Raw genomic sequence first — 22,021 nt, 5'->3', positions numbered from 1 at the left:
CATGTCCTACTATGCACAGAGTCATGTTGACTCTCCCTAATCAGTCCCTGTCTGTCCATATACTTATATATCTGGTCTTCTAGAATACCTTCATTAATTTACCCACTGCTGATGCCAGGGTCACCAGCCTATAATTTTCTTGCTTACTTTTAAAAACATTAGTTATCCTCCGGCACCACCCCTGTGGCTAAGGACATCTTAAATATCTCTGCTAGGACCCCTGCAATTTCAGCACTAGGCTCCCATATGTAAGGCTCCTTTTCATTGACTACAGCTCTGCCTTTAATACCATCATTCCAAATAAACTGATTCCTAAGCTCCGGAACCTGGGCCTTAGCACTCAGATCTGCAGCTGGATCTTCAACTTTCTCACAGACAGGACCCAGGTTGTAAAAATAGGGGACAAGCTCTCCTCTACAATCACTCTGAGCGCTGGTGCCCCACAAGGCTGTGTACTCAGCCCCCCGCTGTACTCACTGTACACCCATGATTGTGCAGCCAAGTTTCCATCCAACTCAATATATAAGTTTGCTGATGACACAATAATTGTAGGCCGTATCTCGGGTAATGATCAGTTTGAGTACAGAGAGGAAATTAAGAACCTGGTGGCATGGTGCGAAGACAATAACCTATCCTTCAACGTCAGCAAGATGAAGGAATTGGTTGTTGACTTCAGAAGGAGTAGCGGACCACACGATCCAATTTACATCGGTGGTGCGCAAGTGGAACAGGTCAAAAACTTTAAGTTCCTCGGGGTCAATATCATAAATGACCTGACTTGGTCCAACCAAGCAGAGTTCACTGCCAAGAAGGCCCACCAGCGCCTGTACTTCCTGAGAAAACTAAAGAAATTTGGCCTGTCCCTAAAACCCTCACTAATTTTTATAGATGCACTGTAGAAAGTATTCTTCTATGGTGCATCACAACCTGGTATGGAAGTTGTCTTTTCCGAGACCGAAAGAAGCTGCAGAAGATCGTGACCACGGCACAGCACATCACACAAACCAATCTTCCGTCCTTGGACTCACTTTACACTGCACGCTGTCGGAGCAGTGCTGCCAGGATAATCAAGGACACGACCCACCCAGCCAACACACTTTTCATCCCTCTTCCCTCTTGGAGAAGGCTCAGGAGCTTGAAGACTCGTACGGCCAGATTTGGGAACAGCTTCTTTCCAATTGTGATAAGACTGCTGAACAGATCCTGACCCAGATCTGGGCTATACCCTCCAAATATCCAGACCTGCCTCTCGGTTTTTTTTTGCACTACCTTACTTTCCCTTTTCTATTTTCTATTTATGATTTATAATTTAAATTTTTAATATTTACTATCGATTTGTACTCCAGGGAGAGCGAAGCGCAGAATCAAATATCGCTGTGATGATTGTACGCTCTAGTATCAATTGTTTGGCAACAATAAAGTAAAGTATAAGTATAAGGTTGTCCAAAGGATATTTTCAGACAGTTTCACCTGTGGCAGCAACTCTATTTATGAGAACAATGATATTGTAATGGAAATTCAGCCTGTTTATCACTGAAATGAAGAGACTGTTGAGATGGCTTCCAACCATCAGAGGTACTGACAGTTAAGCCCAGATTTTATCTTGGGGTTCGCCATGTATGGTGGGGGGGGGGGGGTTCCTCTGATAGTCCTGATTTCCTCCGTCATTCCAAAGGCATACAGGTTAGTAGGCTAATTGGGCACATTGGTGTAATTGGGCAGCGAGGACTTGTTGGGCCAGAAGGGTCTGTTACCATGCTGTGTCTCTAAACAATTTAACAACAAAAGTATCATTTCATTGAGAAAATCTCTATGTTTCCAGCTGTCAGGAGGAGGAAAACTGTAGCTGCATGTTTTTTTCATTTCCAATGGAGGTAAGAGGCACCCGCCATAATAGGTCAGATCTCCCGTTGTCCCAGAATCACTGCTCTCCTTCTCATGGGCTTCGGTGCTTGTTCCAGCATATTTTTCCATTAGGAGCCCAGTTTCCAGTACCTCAGTTTGGCTGTGTCTTACCGCGGTGTATCTCAAAGTAAAATAAACATCAAATGGCCATCATAAGACTTTTCTAACCTCTGGATCTCACTTCCATTTGATCACCATTCTAATTTTAACCTGTTTCTATTCCATATACCACCAAATACATTTTTATTTGTTTTATATAGATTCAAGTAGAAGATGAATGGTGAGGAACCTAAAATGGCTGCTGTTGGTCAATTGGAGCATGAAAACTTTGACACAAGTAGTTCCAATGTCACCGCACCGCCCAGCAATCCCTGACTCATCTTTGCCTAATCATGGGACAACTTACAAAGACCAAGTAGCTACTAACGAGTACGTCTTTGGACTGTGGGAGAAAACCCACACATTCCAGTGGGAGTGCATACAGACTCCTTACAGATGACGTTGGAATTGAACTAACCACTAAAGGCCCAGAGTGAATGTGGAGAGGAGCTCAAATGGTTGCCATGCAGGCTTTAAACTTTATCCTTGAAGACAGGTGCCTGCCTTGGCTGGCCTCAAGTTCAAGTTCAAACTTAATTGTAATTCAGACATGCACATCAATACAGCCAAACGAAACAGCACTGCTCCTGGGCCACATTACAAAACACAATGCCAACACATACAGCACAATGCCCATAGCACTGTTACTGCAAACCCAGAACCCTCTCTTTCTAATTGTTGGAGTAACTGAGAAAGGTTGGTCCTGGTCGATTGCAAATCAGTGAGTTACGGAATGCAGCTGCAGACTGGCAGCTGTGAGAACTATCTGAAGCAGAGCAGAAGGACCTCATGGCACGACACAGGTGCACAACACCTGAGGAACAGATCCAGCCTGGTCAGGTGAGTAACAGATCACAGATCTGCATCTCTCTGCTAAACGCACATGTTTGCGGCGAGTTTCTAACAGCTAGCTTCTGACTGGCCAAATCCGGCCAGGTCCTTCCCCTTGTAAATGATCAAACCCACACCTCAGAATTAATTTGGTTAGACCATAAGACATAGGAGCAGGATTTGATCATTCGGCCGATCAAGTCTGCACAACCATTCCATCATGACTGATTTAATATCCCTCTCAACCCCATTCTCCTGCCTTCTCCCTGTAACCTTTGATGCCATTACTAGTCAAGAGCCTATCAATCTCTGCTTTAAATATCCCCAATGACTTGGGTTCCACGGCTGCACCATCCTCTGGCTAAGGAAATTCCTCCTTATCTCTGTTCTGAGGCTGCACCCTCTTGTCCTAGACTCTCCTAATATAGGAAACATCTTCTCCATGTCCATTCTGTCTAGCCCTTTTAATACTCGGTAGATTTCAATTTGATCCCCGTCATTCTTCTAAATTCCAGCGGGTACAGGCCCAGAGACAAAATGTTAAACTGTGTCACCAGGTTTACCATTTGTCAAGTCTCCCACAAATCGAGCATTCATAATAGAAACATTTCAAATTATTTTTACTTCTATTAGCTTCGAGATTTAAAATAATTGAAACATAAGTGCATTTAAATCCATTTAATTTCTAACAGTTAAATCCAGTTAATCTGAAACATACAATTTCGGTGTAACTTACCGAGATCCCGTGTAGCTCCTCCTCTCTTCTGTAATGAATGGAGTCACTCAATTAGACTGACAAAGGAAGGGCACCTATGTTTCTTGGCTGCAAAATCGCAGGAAACTGGTGTACAAGTGTGACAGTAGTGAGGACTTCACCGGCCATTCTTTCTGGAACTGTGGTTCCCCACCTTTTTTATGTCATGGACACCTACCATTAACCTAGGGGTCCATGGAAGCCGGATTGGGAACCCCTGGTGTAAGTGGACCTCAGAAGGCAAACTGATCCTCCTGGCAAGAGTGTCCCTCTTTTAACAGCAGCTGCCAAAACGTGGCTATGTGTCCAGGAAATTCCAGGCTGTGGAGGCCTATAATCATTTTTCTAGAATGGTCTGCCCTTGTTTTGGATGTCTGTTCAAATACATTCATAAAATTGGCCATTGCCCATTTAAAATGAACCAACCTCTTATGAGGTGCCCTGTTAACCTTATGTATTCTACTGTTCATAATCACAGCTGATTGCTAAGGTTACTGCTGCTGCAAATGTTGGGCATCTTTCTTCAATCAAATGAAAGTGACCGTAACTCGACTTGTGGGTAAGTAAAAATTATTGTCGTCTGGAAGCTGTGAACCTCTACTGCTGATTACGCGTTACTTTCCTTCTTCAGCAGACTGGAATTATTTGCTGGTGGATTGTATGTGCGCAGCAAGAACAACAACACCATAGTGTGTTTAAACGTTTTTAATGAGTCTCGTTAGTAATGGTGCACGCTGGGCAACCCGCAGCATGGAACTGGGACCACCAAGACAAAAACATGAGCACGCAAAAGCCTGCACAAAAAAGAGAAATCCTCCTGCACGTGGTAGATCCAATCAATTTACAGTGCGATCGGTCAGCCACACACCTTCTCCCCACATTCTCACAATTGATCCCATATCCTTCCGAGGGCTGGTTTGAGACCAACCGCACAGAGGTTCTCCATTGAATCTTTAGACTGATTCAAGAGAGAGCTCACTAGCTCTGCTGGTAATTGCATTCTAAGAAATGCACCACAAAAATTCTGCAGCATGAAGCTACCTAGCTGTCCTATTGCCCGGGGACAGAAGTTCTGAAATCACTTCTCAAACATCATTCCCGTTTCAGATACTTCCAGCAATAGCCAGATGAATGCTTTATTAAATATTTTGAGAAATAACCAATCCCACTGTAAAAATGATTAATCTTCAGTGTGGCTGAATTAAAGTGAAAGTGAATAAATTTACACTTGATATATCGGTGGAGGATATTGTACCTGCGTGTACTTTTCACCTGACTGCCCATCTAGTCTCCTTCGATAACCTATTAAATGATCCAATCATTCTTATGATTCACTTTGCAAAGTTTAAGAGATTAATGAAACTAATTATAGCGCTTTCCAATAAGATGGAATGACCAATCAACACAACTGAGTTCCATATTTTATTATCTGTAACACGGCCAAAAATGGTCAATTTATTTAACCAAAACTAGCACTTGTACTTGCTTGAGCTACAATGATAAAATGGCATGAATACAGTGTAGCCTTTACCAGTTGAGCAAACCTTCTATAATACACCATACATGTACATTAATAAGTGTGCTAACCCGCACATACTTAAACTGGGGTACAGATAATGTTGTTACACTTGCAAATTCACATGATTTTTGATAACAAATTGTGATTGGATATTAAGGTTTCTGAATAACAGATGTTTACATACAAGGACTGAATTCACTTCTGTGCGAAAGTGGGTCCATGTGTTTTTATGCTGGTATTCGGGGTGATTCCAGTAAGCACAGGTAACCTTCCAGTTCCTTCAATGTAGATGGAATGAATGACAATTTTCTTGTCACAATATCAGAACATTTCATACAAATCCCACTGTGACACAGCACAGACCACCCTCCAAACCCCACCATTACCCTTGTCCAAGACAACATGTTTTTTTACACAGAGAGTGGTGAGTGCATGTAACGTCCTGCTAGGGGTGGTGGGAGAGGCAGGTACATTAGGGACATTTAAGACACTATTAGATAGGTATATGCTTGGCAGAGAAATTGAGGGCTATGTAGAAGGGTTAGATTAGTTTAAAACAATATGGCTGAAGGGCCTGTACTGTGCTGTGATGTTCTATGTTCCATGCAAGAAAAGTTTTTTTTAAAATTTATTGACATACAGTGTGGTGTAGGCCCTTCTGGTCCTTTGAGCCTGGCCCAGCAATCTCCCAATTTAATCTTAGCCTAATCACAGGACAATTTACAATGATCAATTAGCCTACCAAACAGTATGTCTTTGGAATGTGGAGAAAACCCACGCAGTTATGGGGAGAAAGTACAAACTCCTTACAGGGAGTGGCGGGAATTGAACCCGGGTCACTGTTACTGTAAAGCGTTGTGCTAACCACTACCTCAACATGCCGTGATTTGGTTAGCAGCACTTTGCCTAATAGGATTGATCTTGAAATTGTGGTACATCATGCGCCTGCATAATGAATATAGTTTTTTTTGTCACATCGGCTTGTTTTGCTGTTGTTGTTTTACTGTTTGTTGTATTCTGTTCTGTGATGTTCTGGCAAGCACTGTGGGCATGCTTTATTGGCGTTGGAATTGTGTGACAACACTTGCGGGCTGCCCCCAGCACATCATTAGGTTGTGACGGTAGTTTTGATGGACGTGTAATAAATAATTCTGAATCTGAATCGGCGGCTGGAGTGCAGGAAGTGGAAGACATGACACATTATCCACCAGGGTGGTGGAACATCCAGCTAATTACTTCTGCAAGATCACAAAGGAGGCATGGCCACAGCCAGCAAATACTCCACCATGGAAATAAGGAAGACTGACACTGCTTCGTCACAGGATTTGAGCACAAGCTTTACCGTTGCACAGCGACGACATTTAGCAGGCACACTAAACCGGGAAGGAGTAGTGGTACATGTATTTCATGCTACTGCCACATTTAAAGCTTGGACCTAAACAGCTTGAGTGTTAGCAAGGGAGCTGATTACACAGGACGACAGGTTAGTTGGTGGCCCTAATGGACACTGAATCCTGAGTGGTGTTTAGACTGATGTTTAGCTGCGGTAGGACAGAAGCATTTTACAGACTCAGTCAAGGGGACCAAGTTGCATACGTCCAATTTTTCTGACTGTACACAGCCAGGTCACAAAGTAAGCTGCAGGGGGAATACAAAGAGGCTGTATTAAACCCCATTAAATAAACAGCAACGAGATGGCAAATTGGGGAAACTCTGGAATTTTCCACTTTGGCAGAATGAATAAGAGTGTAGAATATTTTCTGAACGGGGGTGAATTCAGAAATCAGAGGCACAAGGGGACTTGGGAGACCAACTGCAGGATTTTGTAAAGACTAACCTGCAGTTGAGTCGATGGTAAGGAAGGCAAATGCAACATCAGCATTTGTTTCCAAAGGACCAGAACATAAAAGCAAGGATATAATGCTGAGGGTTTTATGAGACATTAGTCAGAACATATTTGGAATATTGTGAGCAGTTTTGGGTTAACATACAACAATAGTTTGAAGCCTCTGGGCCTGTACTCCCTAGAGTTTTGAAGAATTGGCTTGGGGGTGGATCTTACTCAATATCGACTACTGAAAGGCCCAAATACAGTGAACGTGGCGAGGATGTTTCCTATAGTGGGGGAGTCTAGGACCAGAGGGCACGGCCTCAGCCCCATGACGTCCCTTTAGAACAGAGATGAGGAGGAATTTCTTTAGCCTGAGGGTGGGGAATCCGTGGAATCCATTGCCACAGGTGGCTGTGGAGGGCAAATCATTGGGGATATTTAAAGCCGAAGTTCATAAGTTCTTAATTAGTAAGGGTGTCATAAGTTACAGTGAAGGTGCAGGAGAATGGACTTGAGAGATGATAAACCAGCCAGGATTGAATGGCAGGCCAGACTCAATGGGCCAAATGGTGTAGTTCTGCTCCTGTGTCTTATGGGTAATGGAGAAACTTGGGTAACCCACTTTGCTTTGTATCAGGCAGGTAGCTGTCCAGAAACCAGCCTGATCGAAATGCTTTTCATTCACTCAAGCAGAGGTCACTAGGTTAGGCCCGACTTGGGGGAGTATGGACATTCCAGGCTTCGCAGAGGGAGGGAAAGATTACTGTAAGGGAAAGATTTTTGATTACTGTAAATATTACTACTAACGAGGAGCTTTATTTAGGGAGAAAGATCTGCTGGCTGAAGCATCTGCATCTGATGTAGAAAGAGAGCTAATAAGTTAAACACAAGAGATTCTGCTGATGCTAGAAATCCTGAGGAACACAAAAAGTGCTGGAGGAAGCCAGCAGGTAAGTCAGTGTCTACGGAGAGGAATGAACAGTCGAGGTTTTGGGATGAGACCCTTCATCAGGACTGGAAAGGAAAGAAGAAGAAGCCAAAATAAAAAGGTGGGCAGGGGAAGGAGTACAAGCCGGCAGTTGATAGGTCAGAGCAAGTGGGGTGGGGAGGTGGATGGGGGGGGGAGGTGGATGGGTGGGGGAGGGGTTGAAGTGAGAAGCTGGGAGGTAATAGGTGGAAGAAGTAAAGGGCTTAAGGAGAAAGCATCTGATTGGAGAGGACAGTGAACCATGGGAGAAAAGAAGCAGGAAGGGCACCAGGCAGATAGAAGGGAAGGAGTAAGAGGAGAGCCAGAATGGGGAATTGAAAATCAGAGAGAAGGGAAAGGAGAAGAAATTACCTTAAATTAGAGAAATCAATTTTTATACCATCAGATTAGAGGCTACCCAGATGGAATATGAGGTGTTGCTCCTCTAACCTGAAAGTGGCCTCATCATGGCAGTAGAGGAGGCCATGGACTGACATGTCGGAATGGGAATAGAAATGGGAAGTAGAATTAAAATGGATAGCCACCGGGAAATCTCGCTGTAGTATTGGACAGAGTGAAGGTGCTTGATGAAGAGGTCCCCTCAACCTAAAGAGCTGACAGAGGTTCAGAAGATAGAATAAACAGCCAGTATCTTTATCTCAGGGTCAAAATGTCAAATACTAGAAGGTATGCATGTACTTAAGGTGAGAGGGTGTAAGTTCAAAGGTGATATTCAGGACAGGTACAGTGTTTTATCCAGTGAGTGGAGGGCGCCTGCAATGCACTGCCTGGGAGGGTAGTGGAGGTAATTATGATAGAGGTGTTTAATAGGCTCTTGGGCAGGCACATAAGTGTGAAGAGAAGAGAGGGATATGGATATTGTGCAGGCAGAGTGATTATTTTAGTTAGGCATTTAATTATAAGTTTAATTAGTTCAACACAACATCGTGGGCTGAAGCACCTGCTCCTGTAATGTGCTGTTCTATATTCTATGTTGGCTTCAGGACAGGCTAAGTCCTGATGAAAGGTATCAGCCTGATATGTCCATAGATGCTGCCTGACCCACTGAGTTCCTCCAGCATTTTGCGTACGTTGCTCTGGATTTCCAGTATTTGCAGATTCTCTTGTGTTTAGGATTTTCCACAGTCTCCTTATGTGCTGGGAGTTAAAGTCAGGCCTTTGTCCACACATATTATTACATAGCTATCAGTAGTTTTTTTTTCCCTGATGCAAATAATTATCAGAATTTGTCGAAGGCAACAAATAGTACAGGAATGGCACTATCTGGGTGGACTGATTCAAGCTTCGGCTATTTGTATTCAGAAAGGATATATGAATACTTTAGGAGTATTCATAAATATATAGCAATTCATAAATATATTGCATAAATACAATCCCACCAGCTCACCACTACGCTTTGGATCACGTGGACAATAATAACACCTACGGCGTGGCCGCTGTTTATTGATTACAGCTCAGTGTTCAACACAAACACACCCTCAGTACTAATCAACAAACTCCAAAACCTGGGCCTCTGTACCTCCCTCTGCAACTGGAACCTCGACTTCCTGATTGGGAGACCACAGTCTATAAGGTTCAGAAATAAAATCTCACCCTGATTGATAATCAACACTGGCACCCCACAGTTTGTGTGCTTTGCTCGCTGCTCTACTCTCTCTACACCCATGACTGTGTGGCTACGAACAATTCAAACACTATCTATAAATTTGCTGATGACACAATTATTGTTGGCAGGATTTCAGATGGTGATGAGGAGACAAACAGGACAAATATGCACCCAATGTCAGTAAGAGTAAAGAAATGATTGTTGGCTTGAGGAAGGAGAAGTCAAAGGAACACATACCAGTCATCACTGAGGGATCAGAAGAGAAAATGGTGAGCAGTTTCAAAGTCCTGGGTGTCAACATCCTTGTAGATCTATCCTGGGCCCAATATATCGATGTAATTACAAAGAAGGCATGACAGAGGCTATATTTCATTAGGAATTTGAGGAGGTTTGGTATATCACCAAAGACTATAGATGTACCGTGGAGAGCAATCTAACTGGTTACATCACCATCTGGTATGGAGGGGCCACTGCACAGGATCGGGAAAACTCTGCAGGAAGTTGTAAGCTCAGTCAACAATGTCATGGGAACTAGCCTCACCAGCATCAAGGATACCTCCAAAAGGTGACGCCTCAAAAAGGTGCATCCATCATTAAGGACCCCATCACCTAGGATATGCCCTCTTCTCATTTCTACCATCAGGGAGGAGGTCACAGGAGACTGAAGACACACATTCAACATTTCAGGAACAGCTTCTTCCCCTCCACAATCAGATTTCTGAATGGAAAATGAACCTATGAACTATTTTCCCTCTCTTTTTGCACTATTTATTTAATTGTTAGATACACCGTGCCTCCACAACTATTTTCACATTTTACTATCTCATTTTCTAAATTTAAACTAAATTGAAGTAGAATTTTTCACGTTAATTTACAACATATAGTGCATCGTGTCAAGTCAAAAGAAAATTTCCAAAACCTGTCAATAACTTACTAAAAATTAACAACCAAAATTGTGAAGCTGAATTAGTACTCATCCCCTTTGTAATTACTACACTAACTTTCCTCAGATATAATACTTTATTTTAACTTACTAACTCACTCAATTTGTTAATGTAAGAAATTGGGTGATCACCTGTTTTCAATTAATTCATAAGAATAAATACCCCCCTCTCTGTAAGGTCAACTATATGGTAGATTTTCAACAGACCAAACAGAAAATGAAGATAAAAGAGCATTCAACACAAGTCAGGGAAATGATAACACAGAAGCTGAAATCTGGGGAACAGTACAAGACCACCTGAGAGGCACTGAACACACCTGGGAGATCAGTGCAGTCCATCGTGAAAAAGTGGAGAAAAATATGAAACCACAGCCATACTGCCCCTCTAAACTTAGTTGCCAGAGAAGAATGGAACTTATAAGGGAGGCTACTGTGATGCCAAGTTATTCTGGGTGAGCTGTAGAAGTCAGTAGCTGTAACTGGAGATGAAGTTCATGGCTCCACAATCTCTAAGACCTTGCACAAAATAGTTATATATGGAAGAGTGACAAGGAAGAAGCCCTGGCTGAAACAAAAAGACATATCCTTGGCAGTAAAGGCATTGCAAAGCATCACCTAGAAGATACTGTAAAGATGTGGAAGATGGTCTTGTGGTCGGATGAGGCTAAGGTGGAACTTTCTGGCCTCAACACTAAGCAGTATGTGTGGTGTATGTCTAATTCTATGCATCAGCCCGGTAACAGCATCCCTACTGTAAAGTATGGTGGAGTAGCATCATGCTTTGGGGATGCTTTTCAGCAGTATGGACTGGAAGTCTGGTCAGGATTGATGGGAAGATGAATGCTGCTAAACAGAGAGAGATCCTGGATTTGAAAAAACAGCTAGCCTCTGCCAGAACACTGAAATTGGGGAGGAAGTCACTCTTTCAGCAGGACAGCGACCCAAAGCACACTGTCAGAGCAAACATGGCGTGGCTTCAAATGACGGAAATTGATGTCCTTGAGTGGCCCAGTCAGAGTGCTGACCTTAACCTGATTGAACGCCTCTGGCAAGACCTCAAGATTGCTCTCTACTGATGCTCCTCAACTAACCAGGCATGGCTTGAGCAATTTTGCAAGGAGGAATGGGCAAATCTTGTTTCATCTCGTCGGTCACAGTTAATAGAGACTTATCCAAAAAGTCGACTGGCTGTAATAGCTGTGAGGGGTGGTTCAACTAAGTACTGAACAACGGGGGAATGAATAGTTTTCGACTTCTGACATTTCAGTTCTTGAATTTTTAATTTTTAAATTTTCCTTGTTTTCTGGTTACTGTGAAAGAAAAGGAGCACGTGATTCACAATAAAAAGTTTCAATTAAATTGATCAGAATCCTGGATTGTAGTACTTATTTATGTGAACACAGGGTTGGGGGCTGAATACTTTTACAAGGCACTATATACTTCTTATTGTTATTTATAGATTCTATTAGTATGCATCGCAAAGTATTGCTGCTGCATAATGACAAATTTTCTCTGACATAGCCCTCCATATTTCTATCATCCATGTGCATATCTAAGAGTTTCTTAATTGTCACTATCTATAAAAAATAGTAACGTCTGTCATTGTTGGTTATGAAAGAATTAAAATATGGAAGTAAACATCCAACTGGAATGGGTCAAGGGCAGTGGAAGTAGACAAAACAAATGTCTTTGTTCTTGCCATGTATTTGAAGGAATGGAGGTTGCTATTTTGTGAAACCGCTCTGCAAACTCCATTTTGTGAACTGGTGAACTGGTTTTGATTAGCTGAGTAAGCTGTGGTTTTGATCAGGAATTGGTAAGACGGAACATGCAGGTTCATGAATAGGACATCCTGTGTCGGACCTTAGTAACTCGAGCCTAGCAACTGGCTGATCTGCTCTGATTCAGAACAGAGATACATTAATTACAAGTTTTACTTGCAAGAAGGGAAGTAAAATGATGCTGGTTTGGACCAAAGCCACTGGAAATCTGTTATATGTCAGCAGATAAATCAGAGCCAATGAGATTGAAACACAGCATTTGAACTGATAAGGGAAGAAGAATGGGGAGCTTCAGATGCAAAATGGTGAGAACTCTGGAGATTAACAATCGCAAGACCCCCATGTCAGGGCCTGTGTGGAGAAGGATCAATCGTTTGGACAATGGGAAATCCCCTATTTCAGTGTTATAAATTAGAGAAGTGATCTTAGGTTGTATTGAGACAGAGGGAGAAGTAGAATTCATGTGATAAGTTGTTGGCCTGGGGTCAACATAGTTATGTTGATGTTTGTACGGAGACAATAAAGTGCGAGCTTTGATTAATTAAGAGTTGTGTAGTGAATTGCCTAACCTAGACCTGTTGATGATAGGTCAACAATGTAAAACAGATTTTTAATGGGGTTACAGTATTTTGTGAAACAGCGCAGGACTGTATCAGTCCTTCATGAGCAGAAGGTGTGATTGTTACAAGTTGTTTAAGACAGTTTCTAAGAGAAATTAAAGTATTCACACACTGAATTTATTTTGGCTGTACATCAGCTTTTTCCACCTTCTGTTTTTCTTTCTTGCTGCAGGGTGCCACAGAATATAATTAACCTGAGTGATTTTCCAAACAGAGTAGACCTGAACCTGATTCAATGGAACGGCAGATTCTTTTCCGATATACCACCTGTGTTTGACTGAATCCACGCGGGATGTGAATTTTGTATTTCCTGCCTGCCCCACTTTTGGAATTCTACACAGCTATCACTAGCCAGTACTTCAGGAAATAACTTTGGTTGTCTGGCAGCCAGCTGGCCCCTTCTACCTATCCTTTAAGAAGGTTCTGTCACAGCGGGAGCCTTTGATGGGAGGCACCATGCAGATTCACCATCCAGCTGCATTGTTTTGCTTCTGAGGTTCAGCACTACATGCACAGTGATGGAATATGACATGGGGATTTTGTTAGCTTTTGATAATTACATTGATTTAGCGTAAACACCACCGTTAACAGTTGCTGCCACAGAGGTGAAGCAATTTTAGCTCGGTGAGTTCTGGAGTTTGGAACTGCATTCCACTGCTGTCTGTAACTAGTCTGTACGTTCTCCCCATGAACCGCATGGGTTTCCTCCGGGTGGTCTGGTTTCCTCCCACAGCCCAAAGACGTACAGGTTGGTAGGTTAATTGTCCTGTGATTAGGGTAGTGTTAAATAGGAGGGTTGTTGAGTCAGAGGGGCCTGTTCCACACTGTATCCCTTAATAAAGGAATGAACATTTTGAAAAGATTCAGTCACAAAATACTTGAATTCTGTGGTGACTTTGAGAACCTAGGCTGTGTCTATGTGGCTCAGCTTCCAGTGTGAGGTAGAACAGTGATAATACCTCCATTAGACACAGTGAAAGTAGGTCTCCTCAGACAGAGTCCAAAGACCTGGCTTCTGGACCGATGCAGGCCAAGCAGCACCTGACTAAGCTGCCGGCGCCATTGCTGTTCATTCCTGATGGCTCTGGGCCTGTACTCACTGCCGTTTAGAAGAGATGGACGACCTCATTGAAACCTACCAAATATTGAAAGGCCTAGATAGAGTGGACATGGAAAGGATGTTTCCTAGAATGGGGAGAGTCTAGGACAAGAGAGCATAGCTTCAGAATAGAAAGACATCCCTTTAGAAGATGAAGAGGATTTTTTTTTTGCTGAAGGGTCATGAATCTGTGGAATTCATTGCCACAGACGGATGTGGAGGCCAAGCCACTGGGTATATTTAAAGATAAGGTTGATAAGTTCTTGATTAATAAGGGTGTCAAAGGTTTTGGGGAGAAGGCAGGAGAATGAGGTAGAGAGGGATAATAAATCAGCCATGATGCAATGGCGGAGCAGACTCGATAAACTGAATGGCCCAGATCTGTTTTCATGTTGTATAGTTATAGACTACTATACATCTTCTCACCCTCTGAATACATGGTACAACATCAAGCAGACCCGAATGTACACACCCAAAGAGGTACTTGCAGATGTAGGTACTTCTAGATACTTGTAGGTGTAAGTGGCTAATACAAGAGGGCATAAACTTAAGGTGATTGGAGGGAAGTATCGGGGAGATGCAGATGCAGGGTTGTTTTATACACAGAGAGTGCTGAGTGTGTGGAATGTGCTGTCTGGGGTGGTGGTAGCTGCTGATACTTTAAGAATATTTAACAGATAGGCACATGAATGAAAGAAAAATGGACGGCTACGTAGGAGGAATGGCTTAGAGTAGGTTAGGTCAGCACAACAATGTGGGCCAAAGGGCCTGTACTGTGCAGTATTGTTCTATGTTCTAAATACTCTGACATGCATAATAAGGAACAACAAATAGAGCTACAAGATCAGTAATGCAGAAAAGGCTTAATAATGAGGAAGCTAATTCTACCTTGGTAATGAAATCTTGATCTTGCATTGACAACAGAATTTAATAACTATGCAAGTGCAAAATGGTAAGGTCCCAATGTTAAATAGGTGTACACACCAGAAACAGAGAGTATTCTACAGACCAGAGGGTATTCCTTGTGACAACTGTGACAGAATAGAACAGTACAGGCCCTTCAGCCCACAATGTTGTGTCGACATTTTAACCTGCTCTAAGATCAATCTAACCCTTTGGTTAATGCTCAGGTTCCAAGGCATTAGAAAGGTTGGGGACCCCTGATCTAACCCTTCCCTCCTACATAGCCCCGCATTTTTCTATCATTCATGTGCCTATCTAAAAGTTTTTTTAAAATGTTCCTATTATCTGCCTCTACCAACACCCATGACACCTTCCACTCTCTGTGCAAAAAACTTATCTCAGACACCACTCTGTACTCTCCTCCAATCATCTTAAAATTATGACCCCTGGTATTAGCCATTCTGCCTTGGGAAAATGTCTTTGGCTATCCATTTGATCTATGCCTTTTACCTATGCAATGTTAAAGAGGGAAAGAGGAAGCATTTTAGATTCCGGAGGGTACTCCTTGTGACAACTGGGAAAACAATGTTGCTCTATGAGCACATGGTTCATACAAACCAGTAATAGCAAATGGAGAGGTGACACAGTTGACTGGGGATGCAACAAGAGTGAGTTGGAAGTAGGTTTATATGCATGATACCTCACAGAGAACATCTTTAGTCACGGTCTCACAACAGAGCATGATGCCGAAGGGAACCCAGCAACAACTTGACTTGGAAACATACCATTTATTTCTTCCCTGAGCATGACCTTATATCAGTCTCCAATCACGTTTCACTACTTTCCACCCACCCCTAATATTTTATACTCCCTCCCTTGAAAAATACTTGCTCCCAATAACAAACTAGCAGGAACAAAAATAAACATTTTTTTTCTCTTTAAATTGCAAATTGTAACTCTGATTATTTCTGTTGAGCAGAAGCCCAAATATATCCCTTTGGTTCTCCGACATTAGAATTTACATGTTATTCAGCATCAAGGTAACTGTACAACTCTAGTATCTATGAATACAAAAGTATATGATTTTATAATTCAAAATATATTGCCATATTTCATACACCAGTGATGTATACAGCTTTTTTATTAGCACTCAATGTTTTGAACAATTATTATTTCATTCTGCTGAAGAGTAAATCTCTAAAGGATCTAAGAGCTTTGATTTAATTCATCCCAAAAGTCTTGCCATTTCATTTTTTTCCCTCTCTTGACAGATGTTGTTTGTGTGATATTTGACCCAGGAGAGGAGCTATTTATTTTCGATCTTTTACCAGTTTTCCGGCTTTCACAGAGGTTACACACGAACTGTCATCTTATTTCACTTCGAGTTCCAGCTCATCTTCCTCACTAATTGCTTCTGCAGAGTCATCAGGGCTATACACCGAGCTTCGCTTTATCCCAAACAGTGAGCTTGTCTGCTGTCTTCTTAACCTATGTAAAAAGGATTAAAATCACTGCAATATTTTGGCTTAATCTTCCAAGAAGTAGCTTTATTTGCTCAGCCAAGTGAAAACATATCACTAAGGTACAGCAAAATCCACATTGGTAGACTTTATGTTTGTTTGATACAGAATGTACTCTCTGTCCCCACGGACACAGCTTAAGCAGAGGTTAGCAGTGCCCGGGATGATCTCTGAAGAACATGCTGATGGAATTTAATCAGCTAAATCCGCAGAGCTTCCAATACGTAATACTTTAGCCGCCAATTCCCATTCCTCTCCACAGCCACCATCTGACATATGGGAGACAATTTAAATTTTGTTGCTTATTACTAACACTGTCCCAGGACGATGTATTCAGAAAAGTTCAAAGAGCTCAAAACTGTGAGAGCATTTTATCAAATTCGACAGGATGGTGATCTATCACATTCTGCAATCTCATCTCCAAATATTTCCCCAATTATAACTATGTCAGTAAGCCAGAGGATTAACTTTGGTTCAATTATGTGCGTATAAAGCTTGCTGAGGCCTTCTAAGGCATTGGTCAGACTGTACTTGCCTAATTTGGGAGCAGTTTTGGGCTCCTTATCTGAGAAAGGATATGTTGACATTGGTAGGTCCAGAGGAAGTTCACGAGAATGATCGTGAGAATAAAAAGGTGAATGTATGAGTTGCTTTAGATGGCTCGGGACCGGTACTCGCTGGAGTTTAGAAGAATGAGGGGCGGGTTCTTAATGAAACTTACGAAGGCTTACACAGAGTGGACACGGAGAGGATGTTTCCTGCAGAAGCAGAGTCTAGGACATGAGGGTACCACCTCAGAATAGAATGATGTCTCTTTAGAACAGAGATGTGAAGGTAATTTTTTTTAGGTAGATGGTGGTGAATCTGGGGAATACATTGCCATGGGTGACTGTTGAGTATAAGTCATTAGGTATAGTTAAAGTTGAGGTTGACAGGTTCTTAATTAGTAAGGTCATCAGGTTACAGAGATAATGGATTTGAGGGGGATAATAAATCAGTCATGATGGAATGGTGGAGCAGATTGATGGGCCATTCTGCTTTGATATCTTCTGTGGTCCTATGCCTTACGTTCAAAGTAAATATATTATCAAAGTACATATATGTCACCATATACTTCCCTGAAAGGAAAGAGGAGAGGCACCAGAGGGAGATGATAAGCAGGTAATAGGAGGGGAAGGGAGCCAGTATTAAGAATGGGAGGGGGGAGGAGGGGTGGGGGAAGGAGTGGCACAAGATATGGAGGGGGCACAAGATCCAGGTGAGGAGCATGACAAGCAGATGCAGGAGGTAAGAGCGGAAATAGTGATGGAGGCTGGGAGGTGATTAGTGGACACAATGGAGGGCTGCATAGGAAATGTGAAACATAGAACCAAATAGAGGAGATGGGGTGGAGAGTTAGGGAGACGGGAACAGTGGCAAGTGTACTGGGGAAAGTGGAGGCCCAATGTCTGTGAGTTTACAAGAGCAACGGAGGATGGAGGCCCAGAGGCAGCCTGCCGTGGGGTTGGAAGCCTGCCTGTGTATGTGAGTGGGAGCGAGGAAAGCGACTTGTTTTGTTGGTGGTGCTTGTGTTGTTCTCTCGAACGCTGAAGGCATGCCCCTGTCCTGTGCTCTCCAATCATTTGCTGAGGCTTGGGCCTGGCGCAGCCAGACTACCTGCCAAGGACTCCCTTCGAACTCATCTGGTTCCATTGGCTGCACTCCTTTGAAACATGCTGGATTCACTGAAATGTTAATTAAAATTGTATTGGGTTATAAATTAAATAGCATCTGATAGTCTGGAAGATCACCTAGTCTGGCACCTCTGAGGCCGTGAACATGTGAGATTAAAGGATTTTTACTGTACATCAAACCATATAATTCAGAAGTCAAAACATGCTCCTTCCTCAACAAAATCTTACAATGTAACATTTTAGAATGGTCAATCTTCTTTTTATCCCAACTATTCTCAGACATGATAATGGGAGATAGAGTTGAAATAAGTGCCATGCATTCTTCCTTTTGTCCGGGATACCATAGGCTGCTCAGCCTAGTCTTATTGTGATTTCAAATGATTTTGACACATAACCATTCATAAATTGCTGCATGACTCATATTAACTGGATCTGAACTTCCTTGATAACTGGCAAAAGTGGCAAGTTTAAAACAACACACATAAAAGTTACTGGTCCAGCATCTGCAGATTTTCTCGTGTTGAAGTTTAAAACAGCCCTGTCCAGATAAATCCCTGTGAACATTATCACTGAGATTGCTACTGCACCACCCAAGTGCCACCTTCAGCCTGGCAATTAATGATACTGAAATCAGAACCAGGTTGATTATCACTGACATACAGCATATCATGAAATCTGTTATTTTGCAGCACTTGCACGGTGCCATACTTAAGAAATTACTATAAATTACAATAAGAAACATATTTTAAATAGAGTAGTGAAAAAAGTGAGGTAGTGTTCATGATCCATTCAGAAATCTGATGGCAGAGGGGAAGAAGTTATTCCTAATATGCTGAGTGTGTGTCTTTAGGCTCCTGTACCTCCTCCCTGATGCTGGCAATGAGAAGAGGCATTTCCTGGACGGTGAGGATCCTGAATGATGGATGCTGCTTTCTGAAGGAATTGCTTTTTAAAGATGTCCTTGTTTGTGGAGAGGCTTGTGCCAATGATGGGAGCAGGCTGAGTTTTCAAATCCCTGCAGCTTTTGCCAATGCTCTGCAGTGTCCCCTCCATACCAGGTGGTGATGCAACCAGTCAGAATGCCCCCCACGGTAGAAAACAGCGGCCAGGAGATCACAGTTTTGCCTGATGACTTCTGCCTCCCCGCTTAACAAGCAGATCCAAGTTTAAGGCTACTGCAATATAATCCAAGGATCGCATTATTACTTGGCAACGATGGCAAAAGAAGGACGATTGGGGCAATTTTAACTACAAAGCAATCAGATGGGTTTTGAGCTCAGTGAGGATATTAAGGGGAAATTTTACCTGACAAATCTGTTAGATTTCTTTAAGGAAGTTACAAACAGGATAGACAAAGGAAAGTCAGTGGATGCCCTCCCACCATTCTGCACATCTACATGAAGCAGGAAAGCAGCATCTATCATCAGGGATCCCTACCACCCAGGCCTTGGTCTCTTCTCGCTGCTGCCATCAGGAAGAAGGTATAGGAGCCGTAGGACTCACACCACCAGGGTCAGGAGCAGTTACTACCCCTCAACCATCAAGCTCTTGAACCAAAGGGGATAACTTTACTCAACTTCATTTGTCCCATCATTGAAATGTTCCCACAGCCAATGGACTCACTTTCAAGAACTTTTCATCTCATGTTCTCGGTATTTATTGCTTACCTATAAATTACTATTGTTTCTTTCTTTTTGCATTTGCACAGTTCGCTATCTTTTGCATAGTGGTTAAATGCCCAAGTTGGTGCTGTCTTTCATTGATTCTACTATGGATTCCTTAAGTATGCCCGCAAGAAAATGAATCTCAGAGTTTTATATGGTGGCATATTTTATATATATATATATATATATATATATATATATACACACACACATACATACACACACATATTGATAATACGTTTACTTTGAACTTTGTTCACTCAGACTTTTAAAAGGCTTTAGCCAAGGTGCCACATGAGTCTACTAAACAAATCAAAGCCCATCATTTTACAGGAAAGGTACCAGCATGGACAGAAGATAGGCTGACAGGCAGAAGGAAAGAGTAGAAATAAAGTGGGCCTTTACTGGTTGGCTGCCAGCGACTAGTGGCATTCCACAGGGGTCATTGGTTGGATCTACTACTTTTCACATTATATGTTAATGAAATGGATGATGGAATGGGAGGACAAGATTGCAGATGACACAAAGAAAGGTGGAAAGTCGTATGGTGGTGAAGAAGCAGGAAGTTTGTAGGACTCGGACAGATTAGGAAAATGAGTAAAGAAGTGGCAGATGGAATATGGCAAAGGGAAGTGTATGGTCATACATTATGATAGAAAGATTAAAAGCAAAGACTATTTTGTAAATGGAGAGAGGATTCAAAAATCAGAGGTGCAAAGGGACTTGGGAGTCCTTGGGCAAGATTCCCTGAAGGTTAATTTGTAGGATGAGTCAGTAGCAGGAAGGCAAACGCAAGGTTACCATTCATTTCAAAATCATTAGAACATAAAAGCAAGGATATAATGCTGAGGCTTTATAAGGCAATGGTCAAACCACATTTGGAGTATTGTGAATAGTTTGGGGCCCCATATCTAATAAAGGAAATGCTGGCATTGGACAAGGCTCAGAGAAGGTTCAAGAGTATGATCCTGGGACTGAAAGTATTAACATATGAGGAGCTTTTGATACCCCTGAGCCTGTACTCACTGCAGTCTCGATGGATGAGAGGGATCTCACTGAAACCTGCAGAACACTGAAAGGCCTAGAGAGAGTGGATGTGGAGATGTTTTCAGTAATGGGACAGGCTAGGACTAAAGGGCACAGCCTCAGAATAGAAGGATGCCCCTTTAGATGAGGAATTTATTTAGCCAGAAGGTGGTGAATCTGTGAAATTCATTGCCACAGACAGCTGTGGAGGCCAAGTCATCACGTATAGTTAAAGTCGAGATTGGTAGGTTCTCCAATGGTAAAGGCATCAAAGGTCACAGGGAGAAGGTAGGAGAATGGAGTTGAGAGGGAGAATAAATCAGCCATGGTGGCATGGTAGAGCAGACTTGATGGCCAAATCACCTAGTTATGCTCCTATGTCTTATGGTCCAAAAATTTTTAAAATTCTTAAACCCATCTTTACCGACTCACTTGAAGTTCTGCTCCTCAATTAAATATTATAATGAAGTTGTCAACCAAATACTTAAATGGTCAGTTAGTGTTTATGTTTGACTAAGGTTTTTACGCTTTGGGAAATTAAAAGAATACACAAACAGACTTCCAGAAATATTTTTTTAAATGTCCTAGTAGCAGTCTTGTGAGTGACGTAAATCAAGAATCTTCTTCCCAGTCCAACAAATACCTTCCTTCTTTCCCACCTTTGGCCCCAGTTTAGCCAAAGACAAAGCTCTGGTAAATCTCCCAGCATGGAGGACTGATGGACACTCCTACAATCCTGCAACCAGAACAACTCTGTTAATCTGGCATGGTTAAAATATGGGTAGAATACACAAAGTATTGTTGGAACTCAGCAGGTCAGGCAGCTTAGAGCATAGGGCATAGTATGTCATTGTGGATTTCAATCAGAATAACCTTTGGTGACAAAGGGCATAATCCAGCACAAATATTCTCTTTCTTGTGCTGTTACTTCTACCATTGTTACTGGCATTCTTGTCCAACACCTCTCACTGTACAACACTGCCAGTTGCTCCCACAAGCAATCTAAAATCAAGCACACTCCTTTCCTCTCTCTATCTATTCTGGGTCTTACTCAAGTGACAATTTAGAATATAGAACATAGAACACCACAGCACAGTGTCGCCTCTTCAGCCCATGACGTTGTGCCAAACCTTTAACTCATTCCAAGATCAATCTAACCCTTCCCTCCTACACAGCTCTCTGTTTTTATACCGTCCATGTGCCTTTACAAGAGTCTCTTAAATGTCTCCAATGTATCTCCCTCTATCACCACTTCTGGC

At 42.3% G+C, this 22,021-nt stretch overlaps 1 protein-coding gene across 9 annotated transcripts in view; it reads right to left on the bottom strand.

Annotated features, from left to right (window-relative positions):
* LOC140199916 (coiled-coil domain-containing protein 102A-like) overlaps positions 1-22,021 on the bottom strand; it is a 649,450-nt gene that overhangs the window by 129,140 nt on the left and 498,289 nt on the right. For 4 of the 9 annotated variants that reach the window (XM_072262408.1, XM_072262418.1, XM_072262427.1 and 1 more), the window contains one exon: positions 5,008-16,367. The exons of 4 other annotated variants lie outside the window; for them this stretch is intronic. In XM_072262408.1, the coding sequence (XP_072118509.1) occupies positions 16,250-16,367 (118 nt within the window). In that variant the 3' untranslated portion in view covers positions 5,008-16,249. Of the gene's footprint in view, positions 1-5,007; positions 16,368-19,212; positions 19,248-22,021 lie in introns of those variants that run through there. One more of the 9 variants, XM_072262434.1, reaches the window with a different exon arrangement.

This window comes from Mobula birostris, chromosome 1 (assembly GCF_030028105.1).
Source record: "Mobula birostris isolate sMobBir1 chromosome 1, sMobBir1.hap1, whole genome shotgun sequence".
Lineage (NCBI taxonomy): Eukaryota > Metazoa > Chordata > Chondrichthyes > Myliobatiformes > Myliobatidae > Mobula > Mobula birostris.
The sequence above is the reverse complement of the archived record's forward strand: the minus strand, read 5'-3'. Positions and strand labels throughout refer to the sequence as shown.